The 22,790-nt window shown below is 31.5% G+C and overlaps 2 protein-coding genes across 3 annotated transcripts; one reads left to right on the top strand and one right to left on the bottom strand.

Annotated features, from left to right (window-relative positions):
• The first annotated feature begins 5,533 nt into the window (after positions 1-5,533).
• Positions 5,534-10,923, top strand: LOC107471370 (probable tRNA (guanine(26)-N(2))-dimethyltransferase 2). Of its 2 annotated transcripts, XM_016090827.3 has the most exons (13): positions 5,534-5,939; positions 6,433-6,780; positions 6,918-7,005; positions 7,208-7,329; positions 7,864-8,003; positions 8,088-8,160; positions 8,388-8,476; positions 8,615-8,720; positions 8,983-9,195; positions 9,346-9,540; positions 9,790-9,867; positions 10,366-10,561; positions 10,704-10,923. In XM_016090827.3, exons 1-13 carry the CDS (start codon positions 5,652-5,654, stop codon positions 10,718-10,720), a joined length of 1,953 nt encoding a protein of 650 aa, XP_015946313.1. In that variant the 5' UTR covers positions 5,534-5,651; the 3' UTR covers positions 10,721-10,923. The 2 variants fall into 2 exon arrangements, with proteins under 2 accessions (XP_015946313.1, XP_015946312.1); XM_016090826.3 differs by having other exon boundaries at positions 10,366-10,923.
• Positions 10,924-12,531: 1,608 nt separating this feature from the next.
• On the bottom strand, positions 12,532-14,620 carry LOC107471391 (UDP-arabinopyranose mutase 1). Its single transcript, XM_016090850.3, has 4 exons — positions 14,145-14,620; positions 13,652-13,902; positions 13,374-13,542; positions 12,532-13,242 (listed from the first exon to the last, which is right to left on the bottom strand). Exons 1-4 carry the CDS (start codon positions 14,490-14,492, stop codon positions 12,919-12,921), a joined length of 1,092 nt encoding a protein of 363 aa, XP_015946336.1. The 5' UTR covers positions 14,493-14,620; the 3' UTR covers positions 12,532-12,918.
• Between the last annotated feature and the right edge of the window lie 8,170 nt (positions 14,621-22,790).

Here is a 22,790-nt window from a genome sequence, read left to right on the forward strand (position 1 = left end):
CCCAAAAATCACCCCCAGCATTTTCTACATTTTTCTGCACGTGGCGCATGTCACACATATGCGTCAGTCACGCATACGCATCGATGGTCTTTTCTACGAGTCACGCAGACGCGTCGGTCACGCGCACGCGTCGCTGGTCTTTTTCGCAAGTCACGCGGACGCGTCGGTCATGCGCACTCGTCGCTGTGAAATTCTTCAATCACGTGCACATGTCGCCATGGAAAGCTCCAAATCATGCGTACGCGTCAGTCACGCGTACGCGTCGCTCTTCGCTGCCATCTGCTTTGATTCTTGTGCTGTAAAAACTCCATCAAATCTAGCTGAATCCTACCTAAAATAAACAAAATTGCAAAAGACTCAAAGTAGCATCCATATTGGCTAAAAGATAATTAATTCTTTATTAAACTCAACAAATTAGATGCAAATTCACTAGAAAAATATAGGAAAAATGCTCACGCATCATCGTGCAGGAGTTCGGGTAAGGAATAATGGGGATTAACATTCGAAGGAAAGTTGTCTAGATTGTTGTTCAGAAAACGTTGAATTGGCTAATGAGATAAAAGATGATGGCCAAGAGATAGATGCGACAGAACGACGGCTTCATATGGTGGAGGGAGGGACTGGTGAGACTGGGAGGGTTGTAGAGGACTTGGAAGATGCAAGAATATATAAAGGCAACGAAGCTAAGACTGAATCCTCTAAAACCAAATGGGATGATGAAATGCAGGAAAACAGGAAGGCATGGGAGTTGGTAGTGGAATCTGGAGTAGTTCAGTATAATGAGGAAGATGATATTATGGCTATACTCCAAGCACAGAATGAGGTAATTGCACAAAAGAAAAAGCAAGCTAAATAGAAAGAAAAGGCAAGAAGAAGTCTGCCAAAAAATCGAAAAAAGGTGTGTGCAATTGGTTTAAAATAATTTTTAGTTCTTGGAATGTTAGGGGTTTGGGGGGAGTTGGAAAATTGAGTATGGTAAAGAGTTTTAGGAGAAAATTTCAGTTGAATATGTTAGGTTTAATAGAGACAAAGAAAGAGATAGTAACAAAATATGATGTAGTGCAACTGTGGGGAAATAATGTGGTAGGATGGGAGTACTTGGGGTCGGAAGGTGCTTCTGATGGGCTGTTGATGTGGGATAAAATGATTTTTCATAGGAGCAACTGTTATGAAGGGGAAAGATGGTTGTGTGTGGATGGCGTGGTGCTAAAAAATAATTTTAAGTGTGTTTTCAATTTAGTGTACGGTGCGCACCAAAGGAAAGAGAAGCTTGTCATGTGGGAAGAGCTAAGCTTTTTATCTGGGCTTTGTCAAGTACCTTTTTTATTATTTGGGGGACTTTAACGAGGTTGTTCAAGTGGAAGAGAGGAAAGGAGCTACCACTTTGACAGTGACTGCAGCTGAGTTTAAATCTTGGATTTAAGATATGGAGTTTTTGGACCTTGCATTTGCTGATCGTATGTTCACATGATTCAAGGGTCAGTCATGTAGCCGCATTGATAGAGTTCTGGTTAGTTTGGAGGGGTTGGAAGAGTTTCCTGAAACAAGGCTTAGAGGAGGTCCAAGAGGTTTATCATACCATTGTTCATTGATTGTGGATTTCACAAGATTGGGAGGGGGGTCGAGACCTTTTCGGAGTCTAGATGCTTGGTTTACTCTTGAGGGTTTCTTGAGGATGGTAAAGGAGGAGTGGAGAAATTTGGGCGACCTACAATTCATTGACAAGATAAAGGCTTTGACGGTCCCGCTGGGTAAATGACATAAGGAGAATTTTAGGGACATGGATATGAAAATTGTGAAGTTTGAAGAAGAGATAAAGAAAGTAGATGATATGGTTAGTAATGGAGTTGTTGATGGAACTGTGGAAGCAAGAAGGAGGGCGCTGGTGAGCTCTTGTAAGAAATGGTATATCAGAAAAGAGTTACATTGAAAGAAGATGTCGCGATCCAGGCATGCCAAGGAGATGGATAAGAACACCCGCTATTTTTATAATCTAGCCTCAGCTCGAAGGAGGAACAATTGGATTGAGTCCTTACTGATTCATGGGAGGATAGTGAGAAATCAAGCAAGGATTAAGGTTGCTATCAGAGACTTTTATAAGAATTTATATCATCAGGAGACCTCGCCAGTGATAGGGTTTTGTGATGTGTTGGTTAACTGGATAACTGAGGAGGAGGCAGCAGAGTTGGAATGGATGCCGTCTGATGAGGAAATTAAGGATGCAGTTTGGGATTGTGAGTCAACTAAGGCACCAGGTAGTGATGGGTATAATATGAATTTTATTAAGAAGTGTTGGGAGGATGTTGGTGGGGAGTTTACTGCAGCTGTGATGTGATTCTTTCAGTTAGCTGTTTTACCTAAGGATGCGAATGTTACTTGGGTGGCTTTGGCGCCAAAGTTTGTCGGAGCTAAAGAAATCAAGGACCTTAGGCCGATTAGTATGGTGGATTGTGTTTATAAGGTTATATCAAAGATCTTGGTTCGAAGGATGTGGAAGATAATGCCAGGGTTGGTAGAAGAAACACAGAGTGCTTTTGTGCAGGGTAGGAAGATACATGATGGGGGCTTTGATTGCATGTGAAACTGTGCAGTGGATGAAGTTGAGGAAAAAGAGCTCGACAATTATTAAACTAGACTTCCAAAAGGCTTATGATCGAGTCAAGTGGAGTTTTGTGGATATTGTTTTACAGAAGATAGGATTTGGTCGTAGATGGAGGGAGTGGGTAAAGGAGTATGTGTGTTCTGCATCTATGTCGGTCCTAATAAATGACTCTCCCTTTAAGCCCTTCAAAATGGAAAGAGGTCTACGACAAGGGATCCTCTTTCTCCCTTTCTATTTGTGCTTGTTGTGGATGTTCTACATAGGATGATTAGAGAGGTAGTGCGGAATGGACGCATTACTCCGTTGTTGGTTGGAAGGGATAACATTGAGTTGTCATATTTGCAGTTTGCGGATGATACTATACTTTTTTGCCCTTCTGAAGAAGAGACGATCAGAAACTATTAGTGGTTGCTGCGCTGTTTTGAGATGATGTCAGGGTTGAGTATTAATTTTGACAAGTCCAGCTTGATCCCAGTTAATTGTGAGCAGAGTTAGGCACGACAAATGTGTCGACTGTTGGGGTGTAAAGAGGCGTATTTACCAGTCAGATATCTTGGCATTTTTCTGGGGACAAATCCGAAGCTGGTCAAGATATGGAAACTAGTGATTGACAAAGTAGAAGAAAAGCTAAGTCTATGGAAAGCAAAGTCTCTAAATAAAGCGGATAAGCTGGTTCTCATTAAATCTGTTCTTGATAGCCTGCCTATTTACTATCTCAGCTTGTACAAAATACCGAAGACAGTAACAGAAAAAATAATATCCTTACAGAGATACTTTTTGTGGTCGATGCAATTTCCAAAACAGATAATTAACGCATATTAGTTACATCTAAACCATTAACTGTCCTTAAATAGTACTACAACTTATAATGCACCTACTTATGCATTTACATTAAATGTAATATATATATATATATATTTCTAAATCACTAAAGACTAACACCCCTAAACGCATTACAAGATAATTATATAAATTTACAAATCCAAACCTATTAAACACAGATTTTTTTATTTAAATTAAAAAATATAATATTTATCGATTTAAATAGACGTGTAAATATTTAAATAAAAAAATCATAAAACACTAACTTCAAAGTCCAACGCTCCAGCTATATGCTAAGTATCATTTAGTCTATTAATGTCTCCCGTGCGGACATATGTTCGGCGGGCCATAACTCATAAAGATTCTCAAAACCACACATGTTGAATCTCAATAGTTTGAAAAAAATGAAGTCAATCTACGTTGTTCTCAGATGCTGTGGGGGTATATACGGCCCAAATTGTATTTCAGATCTACTATCCCTGATCAACAAAGATGTGCATATCTCGGATGTAGTGGGTTTAGGCTTATTAAAGCCATATCTCGAATGCACTGTATTCGAAATTTAGTTTTATTCATATCTCAAGTGTATCCAATATATGACTGGCACGTGATGTATCATAACACGATAGTAATACATCCGAAATACGTTTTTCGTATGATTTACCCACTGCATCTCAAAACGTATTTTAAAAAATACTTATACCGTTTATTTAAATCGATAAATATGATATATTTTTAATTTAAATAAAAAAATCCCTATAATTTGTCCGTTATAATTTAGTAGTTATTTTTCTATTTCAATTTCAATTATAAAATCAACGATATAATTTAGATATAATTTATAATCTTTATGACTCATCTGTATCCGTCTAACAATTATATTTTCGCAGCTTCTATAAAAAGGTAATATCTTATAAGGAGGAAGTATATTTTTAAACCCAATATTAACTTACATAAGATACAAAAAGGGAATCATTCAAATAAAAGGGTTTAAAACGTTTTTTTTTAAATAATTTTAGTAATTAAATTATATTATTTTTGTTAAAATTAAATTAATTTTTATAAAAAATAATTACAATATCTCTATTATAAAAAATAATTAAAATATTATTATTATTATTATTATTGTAAACTTAATTTAGCGAAAACATTAATTAAGATTTTAAAAGTTGTGATGTTTATACTTGAATTGGTTGCCATAATGAGTTTTGATTACGATAGAGTTGAACTTTAAAATTGGTTTCTTTCCCTTTCTTTTCTTGCAGACGTTCATCAGGATGTCCGTTTTTCAATATTTTTTAGTGAGTGAAAACTGTAAAGACGTCGTGTGTAAAAAAGCAGAGAGAGGACCACCTTTTTTATATTTTATTATCTTTAAATCTAGAAAAAAACTCAAAATAGTCCTGGACAATTATCTCGAAAGACAATGAGGCCTTGACAAAAAAAAAAAACTCAACCGGGTCTTTGACAATTATTTCAAAAGGACAACGAGGCCCCTATGCCAAAAAAATCAATATTGTTTTTTTTGGCATAGGGGCTAATCAGTCCCAAAAAAATATCAGGAACCGAATTGGGTATTTTTTTCTTGGGGGCCTCGTTGTCCTTTCGAGATAATTGTTAGGGTCGGGTGAGATATTTATATTTGGTTTACCAATTCTTTGATCAAATCAATTTATCTGATATAATTTAACAAAAATAATATGATTTAATCGATTATATGTATTAAATTTTAATTACTAAAAAATATCTTAAAAAAATATTTTAAATATTTTTACCTGAGTGGCTTCTACAACAAAATACTAATTTAAATATCTAAACATTTTTTTCTGTATCTATACACTATATTTCTCTTCAATCGAAGTATAACTCATCTAACTAAGAGAATTTGAAATCATTTCAAAGTTAATAAGCTATAGAAGAAGATTTTTTTTGTGTTACTAAAAATAGAATGATTCAAATTCACGACCTTTTAGATAAATACGAAAAAATTATGCCATTTGCGTTATAACTAATTGGACTATACAAAGAATTTACTAAAGTTGTTCAAGAACAATATATAATATGATAATTAATTAAAATAGATAGATAGTTATTAAGATATTTCCCTATTTGTCCCCGATGCACACCGGTTAGGGTTTAAGAGAAAAGAAACGTTTCGTTTAAAATTCTTTCGTAGGGTTTTCTGGCAGTTACACATTTGAATTGCAATGCATAGAATTAACTCCTTATGCTGTTTGCGGAAGGTCGTTTTCTGAAATTGCAACTGAAGCTTTCCACTTCCACGATAACAGCAATAAACCGCTTCTCTCTCCTGAAATATTGTTCTTCTTTCAGCGCCATAACCACAGAACAAGTAAACTGCCAGGAACAGCAGAAGGAGCATACTCTGAATTCGATTTTGCATTATATTAGCTCAACAATGTCGACCGATCTCAATGATTATAAAATTATTAAGGAAGGAGAAGCTGAGATTCTCATGCATGCCAAGAACGAAGTCTTCTATAACAAAACTCAGGTCCTAATGTTTTTTTCTTTTTAATTTGATTTTCTGTTATTTTGACTTTAAAGTACGAGAATTGAGAACCTTTGAAGTTTTTTGGTTTTCAATTAGACTTTTTTCCCCCTGATTGGACGTTCAATGGTTTTTGGGAAGCTAAGTCATGTTCATTGTAGAAAAATACTGGGGAGGGATGAAAATGTGGACCTCAATTAGAACCTTAAATTTAGCTTCTGAATATAAAGTTCAAGTTGTTTGAGATGTTTTTCTATGCTTCTGTGCTTATCAGTTGAATTGAATTACTAAGGATGGTTTGATTTTGGAGCTAATTCCGTTGATCCTTTCCTTTTGTTATGTTTTACAGTTTTAATGCCTTTGTTTGGGTGGAAACTGGAAATGTTGAGCGGAAAAATTTTATTTTATTTTATTTCTAGCTTTAATGCTTTGTTAGATGTTGTGGTTTTGGAGCGATGCTAATATGTTATGCTTCTGGTTTATAAATTATCATCAGGTTAATAACAGGGATATATCGATTGCTGTTTTGAGAGAATTTATATCAAGACGGGAGCAAGAGCATGAAGCAACGTTGTCCAAGAGAAAGAAAGGGACACAAAAAGCAACTGAAAATGAATCTGTAAAGGAGGAAGCAGAGAATGTACCTCGAGAAACTCCGTCAGAAAATCATGAATCTAATGGAAAACGTGAAGTGGAGGAAAATACATCTCCTGAGGAATTAGAAGCATGCAGTAGCGTAAAGGGATCAGCCAAAATTGCAGAAGACTGCAGTACTGCAGGAGAGCAGACTGATCTCACAGAAGGGAAAGGACAGGTGGAACTGAAGCCACCAAGGGTTCTTGAGGTTTTCCCTAACTTGTTCTTATCATCATAGCATTATATTCACTTTTTTTCCCCATTTTATATGTATACTATATTCTCTGCAACTCAATTGTAGAACAAGTATCATCTGCATGACTTCTTTTTTGTTCTTGTATACAGGCATTGTCTGCTTCTGGGTTAAGGTCCCTAAGATATGCTCGTGAAGTAGAAGGGATTGGTCAGGTTGTTGCTCTGGACAATGATATAGGTGCTTCAAGGACTTTCAGTTTATATAAAAATATATCTTCTGTAATGCCTTACATGAAAACATGGGAAATCTGTAATTGTGTCAATGGTCTACTCTGTGTAGCTATGATACCTACCTTTTGTTTCAGAGTTGAGATCTCTGTCTTGTTTGATCATTAAGTTTGTGCATCTCAGTGCTTACCCATACCTTATGCTCCTGACAGTTTCTGTGGAAGCTTGCAGAAGGAATATCAAATTTAATGGGTCAGTTGCAATTTCAAAAGTGGAGTCTCATCATGTTGATGCTCGTGTATATATGCTAACCCACCCTAAAGAATTTGATGTGGTAAGTGGATGTTACTAAGTTATACATATGTATTTTCCATTGAAAATTATTCTTATTCTATTTAGTGTTACTTGTTCAACATCTATATAATACTGTTCCCTGACTTGTGACCCTGCAATAATATTTGAAGCAATTTAATAAATATATATTTTTTGTTACTTGTTACTAAGTTCATTCTATTTTCTATTTGTTACTTGTTACTTGGTTCATTTTATTTTCTATTTGAAGCAATTCAATAAATATATTTGTTTTGAAATTAATGTTTCAGTTCTCAAGATCCTGGAAATATTTTTTTTTTGTTATTAAAGAAAGCATTTGTTTTCACTAAAGTTTGCAGAAAGTGAGGTGAAGTAGATAGAGAGGACTGTGTAGTTGTACCTTGTTCAACATCGATATAATACTGTTCCCTGACTTGTGACCCTGCAATAATAACTAAGTTCATTCTATTTTCAATTTGAAGCAATTTAATAAAGTTTTGTTTTTATTTTTTGAAAGTAAATAAGTTTTTATGGTCTCTGTTTTCTGTATTTTCAGGTTGATCTTGATCCATATGGTTCACCTTCTGTGTTTTTGGATTCAGCAGTTCAATCTGTTGCTGATGGAGGTATCCTGATGTGCACTGCAACAGACATGGCAGTGCTCTGTGGGGCAAATGGGGAGGTCTGCTATTCAAAGTAATGTTGATACTGGTATTAATTATAAATTTTTAATTCAATAATAGTTTTAATTAGCGTACTAATCTTACAATTGCCATATAGATATGGATCATATCCACTGAGAGGAAAATATTGTCATGAAATGGCTCTGAGGATCCTTCTGGCTTCCATTGAGGTACATTGAAGTTCTATACAAAGAAAATTTGATATAAAAATTTATTTTCAACTAACATCTGATGTTTTAAACATAGGCATACAAATTTTAAACTCACTTACAAAAACTCACCTACCAAAATTTCAACTAAATTTCTTATATCACTTAAATATCTGTTAATCTCTCACGTCACTGTTATTTTTATTCATACAAGTTCGTATAATATGTTTGTTTGTCATTTAATGCAGAGTCATGCTAATCGTTACAAGCGATATATTGTTCCTGTGCTATCTGTTCAGATGGACTTTTACGTTCGTGTTTTTGTTCGCATATACACGTAAGTCCTCGTAGTGTGTGTCTGTGTGTGTTTTTTTACTTATGGTAAATACTTTATAAGTTGTTATTATCTTGGATAATGATTCCACAAGGTTGCTTGATTCTATTATCCCAACTAAGATGAAATAATTGGTTGCAGTTCTGCCAGTGCAATGAAAAACACTCCCCTAAAGCTTTCATATGTTTATCAGTGCACTGGTTGTGACTCTTTCCATTTGCAGCCCATTGGGAGGACCATTTCCAAGGTATGTATCCTGTTGCAATGAAAGGAAAAACTGTTTAGTTCTTTCCCAGTGGCTTCTTTTTTGTGCTTGGGATGATTAATTGTTGTTGGGATTTTGAACCTTTTTTAGATGTCATTTCTTTTGCAAAACGTTACCAATATGGGGTTATGGTGAATGTTCATTTCTGTTTGTTGTGTGTGTGTGCGTGTTGTCATGGCCATTTAAGTATATTGCTTTATTTTGATTGAATAGGGGGACTTATTTTCATTTTCCCATTTTTCAGAATACTAGTGTCAGATATTTACCTGGCTATGGTCCTGTAGTTCCTCAAGAATGCAGTGATTGCGGGAAAAAATTCACTATGGGTGGCCCTATATGGTCTGCTCCAATCCATGATCAAGATTGGGTGGGTTCTATACTGGCAGATGTGAAATCCATGAAGAACAGATATCCTGCTTATGATCGCATATCTGCTGTGTTGACTACCATATCTGAGGTTTTATTTTCAGTTTGTTATTTTGACATGATGTGATATGACTAAGATGTGTGCTAATGTGACTAATTCCAGTTGAAAACCTTGTGGTGGAAATTTTCTTCTTTGTATAGTTATTCCAATTCTAATATTTGATAATTGTAATATTTTCAGGAATTGACAGATGTTCCCCTGTTTTTGAGTCTGCACAACCTCTGTGCAACCCTTAAATGCACTTCTCCTTCAGCAGTTATGTTCCGTTCTGCGGTGATCAATGCAGGCTATTGTATATCTGGAACTCATGTTAATCCATTGGGGCTTAAATCAGATGCACCCATGGATGTTATTTGGGATATAATGCGCTGTTGGGTAAGAGACTAACGTCATTCTTGCTGTCTTACCTTTTTGTTTGGTACATATCCAGTCTCTGGTTCCTGCGGAATATGATTTTATAATATGGGAGTGACTTTTGTATATAAAATGCTCTTTCCTTTATTATTTGTTTTTTGATGGTTCCGGTGGAAAAAGAGAGAAGGAGAAGGCGGGGGGTTGATTTTGGAAAAGGCATAGGAAATGATTGCCTTTTCAGTTCTTGGTCACTGATCCCTTCAATTATAGGTAAAGAATCATCCTGTGAAAGCTCAGCCAGCAGATCAACCAGGAAGTGTCATACTTGCTAAAGAACCTGTTCTTCAGGTACATCTAGCATCTCAACTTTTGTTCTTGGCGCATTATTCTATCTTCTCCTCACAAGCAATTATTGGTTGTTTAATCAAGTTAGGGGTAGTATATAACTGATACATGCATGTGAATGATGTGTGCACAAGTTCATTTGGCCGGGGAAATAGAAGAATCAGAAGTAGCAAATATGAAGGATATAGTTTAGAACATAGAACTCTTGGCTGAACTTTGTATTAATTTAGCAAGCATGCCCTAGTGTGTCAACTTGGACATCTAATTAGTTCATGTCTTTCATAACCATAAAATACTGATATATGTATTTAATCTGCGAAATTGAGACCTGTCGTTTCTAGTTATGTCGGCATATATAATAGTCTTGGAGCATGTTTAGGTCATAAATTCTAGGAAGTTGGTCTTATCTTAGAGTTTTACATTGTTTTTACCTGATCTGGCCTGGCCTATCCTATGATCCTGCTTGTAATTATGAAACTAATATTAGTGTGTCCCTTTCAGGCTAGTTTTGCTAGGGCAATATCATCACTTAGCAAGGCACAAGCGAAGAAGGTTGTTCGCTTTCTTCCGAATCCAGAAAGACACTGGGGTCCAAAACTTAGGGCAGGACGTCAAATTACTAGCAAACATGTCTCTCTATTAGGTCCAGCAGCGGTTAATGGAGCTCTCAACCATGAAGATGATGAAGAACCTAAAAGTAAGAAGCCGAAGACCGAGAATGATATCACATCTTAGCTAAAAAATGAGATTCTTGAAATTAATGTTTCAGTTCTCAAGATCCTGGAAATATATATTTTTTTGTTATTAAAGAAAGCATTTGTTTTCACTAAATTTTGCAGAAAGTGAGGTGAAGTAGATAGAGAGGACTGTGTAGTTGTGCCTTGTTCATCATTTAACAATTTACAGGAAAATGCTGTGGCAAGATCAAGGCACTTTGCGTTATGTTAGATTTTTGGATCTGATTTTTTTTAATGTATGGAAATTGTATTATGTGGAACAATAATTCCTTTTTAGGAATATGTATTGTTGTTTCATAAAATAGATATTTTTTTATGGTGACTTGCATGGCAACCATGTTTTTTAGCAAAAAGTCTCTCTCTGCATCTCTGTTTCTCTCTCACTCATTTAAATTCCTTGGATCCTCTATTTTTAATTACTCATGGCTAAATTACAATAAGAGTTGTGGGAATAAGCTTCAAAATTAATTTTTTTGAACTTTTGACTTATGAAAAGTAATAGTATTAATGTCTGGTGCTATTTTCAATAGAGGTAAACGCGAATTAGATCGGATATGGCTAAAATTTCGATTTGATTCGCAATAAAATCATTGGATCGGATCCCGCAATTTTTAAGCTTGGATCTGATCCGTACATGTGCGGATCGGATTGGATCGAATATCGGATATATCAGCAAAACATAAAAAAAATTTTAAAATTTTTTTATTAAAAATATTAATAAAATTTAATTTTTCTATTTTTTAAATATGTTTATTCTTAAAATAATATTAAACATATTTTTCTTAAATAATAAATTAAAATAATACAACATATATGATAATTATTAGTTACATCTATTTATTTATTTATTTTTGCGGATACACGGATATGCGCATTGGATATGCAGATATCTATACAAAATTTGCAATCCGATACGATAGCTTTACAGATCGGATCCATATCTGCAATTTTTGGATCAGATTCGGATAAACACTACGGATATGTGGATCGGAACACCCTCATTTTCAAAACCAAATTGGAGCTATCTAAGAAACTATTTAGGAGCTTATAGAGAAGTTAAACAAATTACTTCTCTTATAATAAAAATTTTTTTATCACATTTCTTTTAAAATAAGTAATTTAGAACTAAAAACTCGAATACAAAATAACTTATTTATAAGCTACTTTTAAGGTAGACATTTATTGTTTAAACTATTTTTTCAAAAAGAGTTTAGCTAAGCTGTTTACCAAAACTGGGTCTAAATCTCATAAAAAGAATAGTTGCTATATATTAATCAGTAATATCCATAGATTCACATATGGATGCATTGATGCATGGGTATGAATAAAGTTTAATTATTTTATTAGTTCTTATAGTTTCATTAAATTTGTAATTAAATTTTTATATTTTTTTATTCAATTGAATTTTTACATTATTTTTAATTTTGTAATTAGACTTTTTTTAGTGTAAAAAATGTTAAGAGTTAATTGAATATTTGTTCTGCAATTTGAATAAATCTACAATTAAGAACTTAATTAGATTTTTGATCATATGTTTTTTGGAAAAAATATTTCATTAATTTTAATGTTTTTGACATAAAAATAATCTAATTATAAAATTAAAAGAAGTGTAGAAATTTAATTGAAAGAAAAAAGTATAAAGATTTAATTGTAAATTTAGTAAAACTATAATAACTAAGAATAATTAAACCTATAAATAATAATGTTGAAGGAGGTACTATTTGGTGGTTGGATTTAGATAGTTGGGGTTTTTGAAATTTTGGATTAGGGGGTTATTATTTTATCTTACATGTTTCTTAGGATTAATTTTCCGTAAATTTTAAGGTTTATACCAATGACAATGCAGATTTCGTGGCACTAAAAATTTTATCAGATTTAAAATTAAAAATATCTAATTTCTTTGCTTGATATGTTTACGAAAGCTGAAATCTGAACACAACTGTTAATTTCAATTACTATTGATTCTTACTCGGTAATAAAAATGAACAATACATTAATTTTCTTCCGATGAACTTGCCTCACATGGAACTCGGTGCTGCCACATATATAAGGGCCCTTCCCGAACTACTCATTAAGCAAAAGGTACAACAAGAAAAATAACAAAAAAAAAAACAGCTCCCTAGACCATTGTACTTTATTGCTTCTAATCTCAAAGCAAGAAGTTACGAAAAAAAGTAAATTGCAGGCTGCAATGCCGCAAATTCTAAGTGATGAAGAGAGTAAATACTTTATTTAAGAAAAAGGACTAAAGTTTTAATTAACGTATAGTGTGGGTGGCTCTGTTTGGCAAAGTAGTTATTATTAAATGATTAATTTTCTATGCTTTGGCAGTGGTTGGCTTTTGAGGGTTAAGTTCATCCCAAGCTTCAATCCATGTAACCATTGCATCTGCAAGCTTGTCAAAGTAAGGGTCAACCTTTGAGAGCTTCTCTTTGACTTGCTTGGAGAGTTCAATGTAGCATTTCTGAACAGTTGTGCATTCTTTTGGGAGAACAACGTTCTGGAAGAATGGGATGATATCTTCCTGCCAGAATATTCCTTTGTACTCTTTCCTCAGATTCACAAATGGGTTGCTTGCCTTGCTGTGGTAGATGTACGGAAGTCCAGTCTTGATTCCCAGCCCCAAGTGGTCCGTGATCACCTGTTAACAACAATTATCATAGTAAATTACACTAACTAATAAAGCGAATAATTTAATCAAAGATATCAAATCATCTAACTATTTTTAACTAAGAGAAAAAAGAAGGGAAGAGCAGGGTAAGGAAAATGCACCTTGCAGCACCAGCCAGCCCACATGTCGTCGTAGCGTCCGATGGGCTGGCCATCACCCATCAGGCCGAAGTACATTGCCGGTCCAATGAGATCGCGGTCGAAGGCCAAGTTCATTCCGCACATTGGGAACAATGTTCCTTTCGGAATCGTCAAAATAGCATCAACATACCTTGTGCATTATCATATTACAAAAGTTTTATAACTATTATTTGAATGGTTACAGAAATGAATATATTTGATTGCACGACTGCGTAGAAAAATGAATCGAACATACACACCTGGTGTTCCTCTCGAGAGGCTTGACAAGCTGTGTAGGAGCGTCATAATCCGGGATGTTGAGCCAGAGACCATGAGAGACAGCAGTGGGTACACCTTCGCGAAGACTGAAAGGGTAGCCGCGCACGAAATCTGCACCTTCTCTGTAAGGCTCATAGAGCGTGTTGAAGAAGAAAGGTGTTGATGGACACAGAAGGTTCTTTATGTGCTGCTCAAGTGCGTTGATCGCCTTTCCAGATGGATCATTTGCAACCTAATTAAGTAGTAAACAGATGATAAATACATGATAAATCCAGATAGGTGATGAGATCTTTTAGATCGCGCATGAATCAGTTTGATTCCAAAATATGTAACACCTTATTTAGTTTCAAAAAAAATCAATCATAAGTCAAATTGAGTCAAATCGTGATCCATTTAGAACGAAAAATAAGAGGACAATTAAGACCGATCCAAAAGATGAAAGCTGAGGAAATGAATAAAGATTAGAAGACTCACGAAACAATCATCATCAATGGTATAGATGTACTTCTTCTTGGAAACCATGTAACCGAAGCAGCGGCAAGCGGAGTCCTTGAAGGAGATACAAGAGGCCCTGGGTCCAAGAATCTTGTTAATGTCGTTTCGGTTATACAGCTCGTAATCGAAGCCCGGAGGAACCTTGATGGTCTTGGTTGGATCACCATCCTGAACAATGATGAGATGATATGGCTGGAAAAACGGCCTCCACATCTCCAAAAAATCCAGGTTTCTTATTGTTGGGATCACAATGTCAAGCTCGTCCTTCAGCAAAGGCGTCGGCGTCACGGCGGTGCCGGCCGTGTTGGCGGGGCCTAGGTTAGCCATTATTGTTGTTTAATTGGAGAGAGAAGAGAATGAAAGTGAATGAATGAATGAATGAATTCAAGTGTGAGAAGAGAAGGTGAAGAGTGAATGAGTTTTTGAAGGAAATAAGCATGTGCAGTGGCCTAAGTTATCGGCACCGGTATGGGGCTTTTAAACATTTAGAGATTGGTGTGTTTGTGTGTGTGGATTTTTTAATGTGTAAGGAAACTGAACCAGTGACTCCTTCAAAGGTGTTGCCGTGTAATGTGGTAACTTTGTGGATGTAAAATTCCAAAGAGATCAGAGATCATCTATTAAACCAATCAAATATATTGGTATTAGTCTACTCTGGTTCATATAATTAGAAATGAAATGTGTGTTACATGTTTGACTCTTTTGAGCCAACAACGAACCGGATAATTCTCATTCAATTATGTATGTGTTTTTCTATTTTTGAGATAATTAAGGAATTCAAAATCATGCAAATTTTTTAATGAAAAAATGTAAGAGAGATTTGTGTTGATAATTTTATTTAAGATTATAGTCCAAATAGTCACGAATAATCAATTTAGTTCTTCAAAAAAAAAAACTAGAAATCTCAAATTTGTATCACGGATGAAGGAAAATGTATGTATTGTTATCAAATTATTATTTGATACGAAACAAAAAAATATAAATAAGATAATGATTGGAATTGAATAAAAAAAGATAAATTAAAATAGAAAATAAAAAGAATATATTGAAATTGCTTGGTTATCATACCTGGGATGCCATGGGCTTGTCCAGGTACAGTTAAGGACCATTTTTAGAGTTGGATTGAGAACGCAAGTACAAAATAAGAGTGCAAGAGATGGATGGTGTGTTTTTGCGCGATCATATGGAACTTATGGTTGGAACGGAATCGGAGGATTTTTCAGAACAAAGGAAAAGGAGTTGAGGAGATTATAAACTTGTCTGCACTGAGCTACAAGGAGTGGTTAGGTGTTGACCCTTTCTATTGTTGATGGCAATGCCGGAGATGACAAAAGAGTATTCGCAGCTTCGTTTGTTCTATTTATCTTATGCTTAGTTTTAATTTGATTCTATGTAGCTGGTCCTTTTTGCTCCACTTGTTGTGTTGAGCTCTCGTTAAAAAAAAAAATTGAATATCAAGAGAATCAAATTTTTTATCTAATTTTTTGATGCAACAAGAAAAGAATTCACTCAACTTAGTTTGTTCACACCATAGTTTGCGAATTGAATCAAAAGGAATAATTTAACCTTTTATCCAATTCTCCGAAATAACAAGAGAATGACTCGCTCAACTTTACTTGCCCATACCATAGTTTTATCACGAAATCGAAAAATGCTTTGACATTCTTCGAATATCTCTCTATGAAGAGTATAATAATTTATGAAATATTTATAATCTGTTACTAAGTTAAACATAAAAAATTCTAAACTCATAAATATAAAATTCAATTTAGTAATTAGATAAACAAAATCAAAATAAATTAAATATTTTAAAATTTAAACTAATAATTTTTAAATAATACTTAAATCTTCTCATATTATAAACATTTAAAATACGTATTATTATTCGTGATATATATCAAATACGGATTCGTGGCTGGCTGCTGATAATCTCTTTTTTTTTTCACTTTTATCATATATTAAATTAGAAAATAAAAGATAACCAAATTAAATGATATATCAAATGTGTGTATATGTATATAGGAGTAAATTTTTATAATGGTCCCTAATATTTATGGAATGATTTGAAATGGTCTTCTGGATTCAAATTTTTTTATAATGGTCCCGCAAATAAAGCTTTAAACACTATAGCGATTCATGTATTATTTCTAACATTGAGTTCAAAGAGTGTTGATGTGGTCTCTTTTGCCATGCTGGACAGTTCTAACGACAAATGATACGAATTTATTTTGATTTGGACCTAATTTGATTCCTCTCCTATTTTATATCCTAATTCTAAATGTACAGAGTGTATTTTTTTACCTTCTTCTTTATTTTAGTTCCTGAATTTTACATTGATTTATTTATGAACATGAGCTATCATTTAGTTCTTCGTACAAGGGTGGTTTTAATTGGTAATGTGTTCTGTTATTTATTTTTTGTTTTGGTTACAATGTTGCAATGCTACGAGATACATTGAAAATGTTGTTCATTTCTACTAAAAATGGTAATAGTAGTCTCAAATTGATTTAATTGAAAAATTTTGTTTAATTAGAACCATACCTTCGTTCTATAAAAATAAAGAGAGGGAAAAGAAAAAAAAAAGAGATAAAGAAAAATATAAAAAACACGTTTTGCACATTTAAGATTAGGGTTATAAAATGATGAAGGGACCAAATTAGAATGAATTCACATCACCTAGTCGTTGGGACTATCCAGCGTAACACAAGATAGCCACATCAACATTTCGACAGCTGATTTAGCACCGAAAATGACGCAAGAACTATTATAGTGCTCGAAACTTTATCTGAAAGATCACTATAAAAAAATTTGGATCTTGAAAACTATTTTGGATAATTACATAAATTTTAGATACTATTACGAGAATTTACTCGTATATATAGGTGTTCTTAATATTTTTTTTAAGTTACCGAATGGAAATAAAAAAATTATGAAAAATTAATTTTTAATTAATTAATTTTAGAATTTAGATTTATAATTTAAAATTAAAAATTTATTATTTAGAATTCAGATTTTAAGATAAATAAAATAATTAAAAAAAATAATTATTGACTATAAAAATTAGTTATGATAACTAATTTGTGACAATCATGAAAAAAGGTAACGTAAATGTTAGGGTTGAGTGTGATGACGTTGATATGTAAGGGAGGTAGGTGGCGTTGGATTCAATCTTGAGTATTTTCATGCAGAGGATCGGAAATGACGAGGAAAAACTCGAAAAGCGTATGAAATTAGCAAAATGGCCTAGCTAGCTAATTCCTAAAGTTTATTAAGATCTTCAAAGAAATATTATTTTATGATATTAATGTGTATTTTAGTCACAAGTGCTATGAATGCCTGAATTCCTATTACTTTACCTCACATGAAAGTTTCTTACACTGCGATCCATACAGGTAATTAGATTTTACATTCTAAATTCTAAGCAATGTAATGTTTGAGAACGTGAAGCCCATAACTAAATTAGTGGTTAGACTAATTGATCACTCTCTATGTCTGGTATACTGGACCCCTTTAACCATATTGGAAGATACCTACCTAAGTCAAACAAAATATCATTCAGCATTAATATATAAAAAAAAATTTGGTAACAAAAAATTTTCAGTTATAATTAGTTAAAAATTTTATAATTTATTTTATTTATATCATTTAATAACAGTTTTATTTTTTATCTCACTTTCTTATCATTTTATTTATCATGTTCTTATCAATTCTATTTATTAATAATATTAATTATAATATCATATTCCTTACTATTAGGCATTCTTGTAATCAATACTTAATATTATTTTTATAATTTAATTTTTATATTTAATAATACATTAAATATTAAAAATAATAAGAATGAACGGTAATGATAATATACATTAATTGAGTTAATTACACTTGATTCTTTGTTTTCTTTAAGACATTTAATATCAATCAATAGAAATACGAAAAAATCATTAATTCTTTGTTTTCGTTAAATAATTTACTTGCACTTGATTCTTTGTAATATATACATTCCATTAATTTAATTATGATCATTCAAAAATCATGACTATAATACCATTGCAAGCAGAATAGTGTATAAGTCAAGAAATTTTACAAGAAGTCGCGTTTATCGTTGCAAATAGTATAGCATTTGAATTCAACCTTAATATGGTACCTATGGTAGAAGGTGCTGATGAAGAATTTGAACAACAGATGGACTTACCCGACGAGGTTGTTGTCAGTCAACCAATTCTTGAGAATATGAAAAACCACACTAGCTTTGATGAGGTATGGTAATAAACTATTTTTTTGTGCTTTTATGTGCATTTATAATTATATTGTATACTAACTAAGTTCATACACATAACATTCACACGTACATATACATAACATCCATAATTACATATAACTAACATCTAAAAATTAAATTCATGTTTATTAGATATTACATCTATACACATATCATTTTTTAGTTATTACATATGTAAATATAAAGTTAACACAGATGTTTTTTAAATTTTATCATAATTGAATTTAAAAATATCAAATTCTTAAATTAATTTATCAATTAATAAATTTACACGAATTTCATACCTATATGATGTCTATAATTAATAAATTTTTATAATTAATATTATAAAATTTTAAACTATACGTCTTATTGTATTTTTCAAATTATCTCATATGTGCACTAATAGGTCATTATTTTAATTATTTTAATATTTTTATTTAATATTCATATGTATGCATATTTATTAATTTTAATATGAAGAGTTAATAATTTTTTAAAACAATTATTTTTTAATTTTTGTTTATATTTTATATTTTATTTTTTATTTTTTAATAGTCTATATGTAAAATATAAGTTGTATAGTAGAAGTTGTTAAAATTTTTTAATTTAATTTCCATATTTTTGCAGAGAATTATTGTATTTTAATGGATAATAATGTGATTGAGTGATGTTAGAGATTTGATTTGGAAGAAAATGAAATTAATTTTGGAAAGAACATTAATGACTCCAATGATGCAACAAAATAGTAGGTGATAAGGAGAATAAGTGATAAAAAAGTGTATGTCACTTACTTATCAAGAGAATAAAAATTTTTATATAATATTCTTGTATTGTAATTATTTTTTAGCTACCCAGCATCACCTATATATATGATTTCATTTTTATTTCCCTTCTTAGAAAGAAGATTCTTAAACTAAACTTCCATAAATAATAACAATGCATGTTATATTAATATTTATTTTATTATCTTTAAATTTTGGTTTTTTTTTGAAAGGAAGAACTCAACATAACAAGTGGAGCATATAATCAAACCAAAAGCCACAATTATAAAATTGTACGTTATAAAAAAAGTAAATGATGCCCCATATCATCTTTGGCATTGTCATCAACAACAGAATGGATTCACACCTATCCATTCCTTATAATTCATGGAGGATTGATAGAAGATATCGTCAACCCCTTTTTCTATATTTTAAAAAATTCGCCTATTCTTTTTCAGTCAAATATTTTAGATAATAGTACAGAAATATACCATCCACCTCTTGTATGATAACATTGTCCGATGTATATTTTGATTCTTGAAGGAATTAAGTTTCACTCTCTTGTCTTATGACCACGAGGTATACTTTAAAAGGCACTCTAAGTTCAAATCAATAAGTATTTAAAAAATTTATAAAAATTTATAAAAATTATAGAATATAAAATATTAGAAGTAGGATTAGTAATTTAACCTTATCCGCGCGTTTAAAATTTTATTAAAACTCTATCCTATCCTACTCGCAGGTTGAGAATTTCTCAACTTTAATTCTATTACCTACGTCTTAAAATTATAAACCCTACCCTACCTTATTCTACCCATAGAAATATTAAAATTTTTCAAAGTAAATATAAAATTCAATTATTTCGAATTTTATACATATTAATAACATAAAAAATAAAAAAATAATGCTCTAAATTACTAAATTAACTAATTAGTTTTAGTGGTTGTTCACTTATTATAAGTCATTACATAAAGGAGGTTGTGGATTCAACTCTCACTTCTTTTACTATATACCTATTCACAGCGGGTCGAATAGCTTACCCTACTCAAATGGAATGGATCCAATTAAATACTTGCGGGTAAGATATGAATTGCCAGTCCTAATTAGAAGTAAGAACATAAAATATGATATTAGTTTGTATAAATTCATAAATCTCCCTTTTTGAGAGATAAATAATATTTTAAATTGAACATTAGATTGATCAAAAATATTAATGTATGTTATGACAGTTTAGTTATAAAAATAGAAATGATAGTTATTAAACTCATCCGTTACATAGCTAAGAATAAATAATATTTAAGGTTTACTTATAATTCATCAGGATGAACAATTAAGTTTGAGTTATAATTCATATTGAGTAACCGATGATGATGATGATGATGATGATGATGATGATGATGATGATGATGATGATGATGATGATGATGATGATGATGATGATGATGATGATGATGATGATGATGATGATGATGATGATGATGATGATGATGATGATGATGATGATGATGATGATGATGATGATGATGATGATGATGATGATGATGATGATGATGATGATGATGATGATGATAATATTATTATTATTATTATGGTGAACCTCAAATTTAGTCTTATATCGGTATTTATTTAAAAAATAATTATGCAATGAATTCTATCTGCTTAAATTAATTGTAGAAAAAATACTGTCTGAATCTTAACAAATAATCGAAGAATATTTCTTTGCCAAAATTATTTATTAAATATTGGATGAATAATAAAAATATTATAACATAAATAAGATATCTTGAAAATAAATATACATAAATTATTGTAAAACAGGAAAATAAAAAAAAAGAGCCAATTATATATCCATATTTTAAGTAATGATATTTGAATTTGCTTGGAGATTTATAGTATCACCGTAAAATCTCCAAATAAATGAATCATTATTTATTTAAGAATAATGGCTATATTGATAGTTATTCAACTACATGCTAGAAAACTATATTAAAATTCATAGGAGTGTTTATGAATCATTAAAATTTATATCTGCGGTATTTATCTGAATCCGATTTGAAAATTACGGATATGAATCGAATCTGCACACTAATCGAATCGAATTGCAGATTTTGTGTTGGTATCCGCATATCCGATCCGCATATCCGCGTATCCGCAAAAATAAAGAAATAAATAAGTAAATATTTTTTTTATGTTTTATTTCAATTAATAATTATCATATATGTTATATTATTTTAATTTATTATTTAAGAAAAGTATGTTTAATATTATTTTAAGAGTAAACATATTTATAAGAATAGAAAAAATGAATTTTATTGATATTTTTTTAATAAAAATAAACTTTTAAAAATATTTTTGTGTTTTGCGGATATATTTTTTTAATAAAAATAAACTTTTAAAAATATTTTTGTGTTTTGCGGATATATCTGATACCCGATCCGATCCGCAAATATGCGAATCGGATCGGATTGGATCCAACCTTAAAAACTGCGGATATTGGATCCGATCCGATCCGATGATTTTAATGCGGATCGGATCGAAATTTTGTCCATATCCAATTCGATTCGATCCGCGAACACCCTAAAAAATTCATATGATGTTATGATGGTATTTAATTTATTTTTAAATTTTGTAACATAAAAATTGTATAATAATAATTAACAAAATGCATTAAAAATTATGGTTACAAGCTACCATATTTAATAATGATTGTCATAATTACTCTAAAACAATAGTTTTATTAGTTATATTAATTTTTAACAATAACAAAAGAGAAGATTAGTCATAATCTTATGAAAGATATAGAATATAAAAAAATGATGTTCGGTAAAATATATATAATTATTTTTGAATTGATTGATGATAATGAAATTTGTTTTTAGAATTGATAAAAAGTCGAGTTTTACTTTTGGATTAATTGATTATGACATGTAAAATGATAAGATAGATAAAAGTGAAGCAATTCCAGTATAGAGTACATATCTTATAAAAAATCACTTTGTATTAAAATTTGTAATAGCTAAATATTGTACATATTGGAGTTCAAGACAAATATTTAAGGCTGCCCTCCATAATTCAAAAGTCGAAGAAAACAATTTTTAAAGTCATCAAAGATAAATTTCAGAAGAAGATTCTAGGTTGGAAGAGAAGCTTGTTATAGTCAATTTTGTTTTTGGAGTGATAGAAAATCGAATTTTATTATCGGATTGATTGATTATGACATGTGAAATAATAAGATATGTAAAAGTGAAGTAATTCGAATACATAGAATACATATCTTATAAGAAGTCACTATGTATTAAAATTTGTAATATTGCACGGATGCTAAACATTGTACATTGTACATAATGGAGCCCAAGAGAAATATGCTTGGAGCTGCCCTCCATAGTTCTGTTGGAGATAAGTGTGTATGTCCAACAAAATACTATCATGAATTATTATTATTATTATTCCTTTTTATAAGAATAAACTTTTATAATTTATGATAGTGTCCTTAATTAAAAATTAGAAACGAATAATTACGATAGGGATCGTAATAATGAGATATACGTTTTTTGAGTACTTTTAATTTAAATTGTTCTTAATCGTAGAATTACTAAAAATGGG

This window comes from Arachis duranensis, chromosome 10, assembly GCF_000817695.3.
Source record: "Arachis duranensis cultivar V14167 chromosome 10, aradu.V14167.gnm2.J7QH, whole genome shotgun sequence".
Classification (NCBI taxonomy): Eukaryota; Viridiplantae; Streptophyta; class Magnoliopsida; order Fabales; family Fabaceae; genus Arachis; species Arachis duranensis.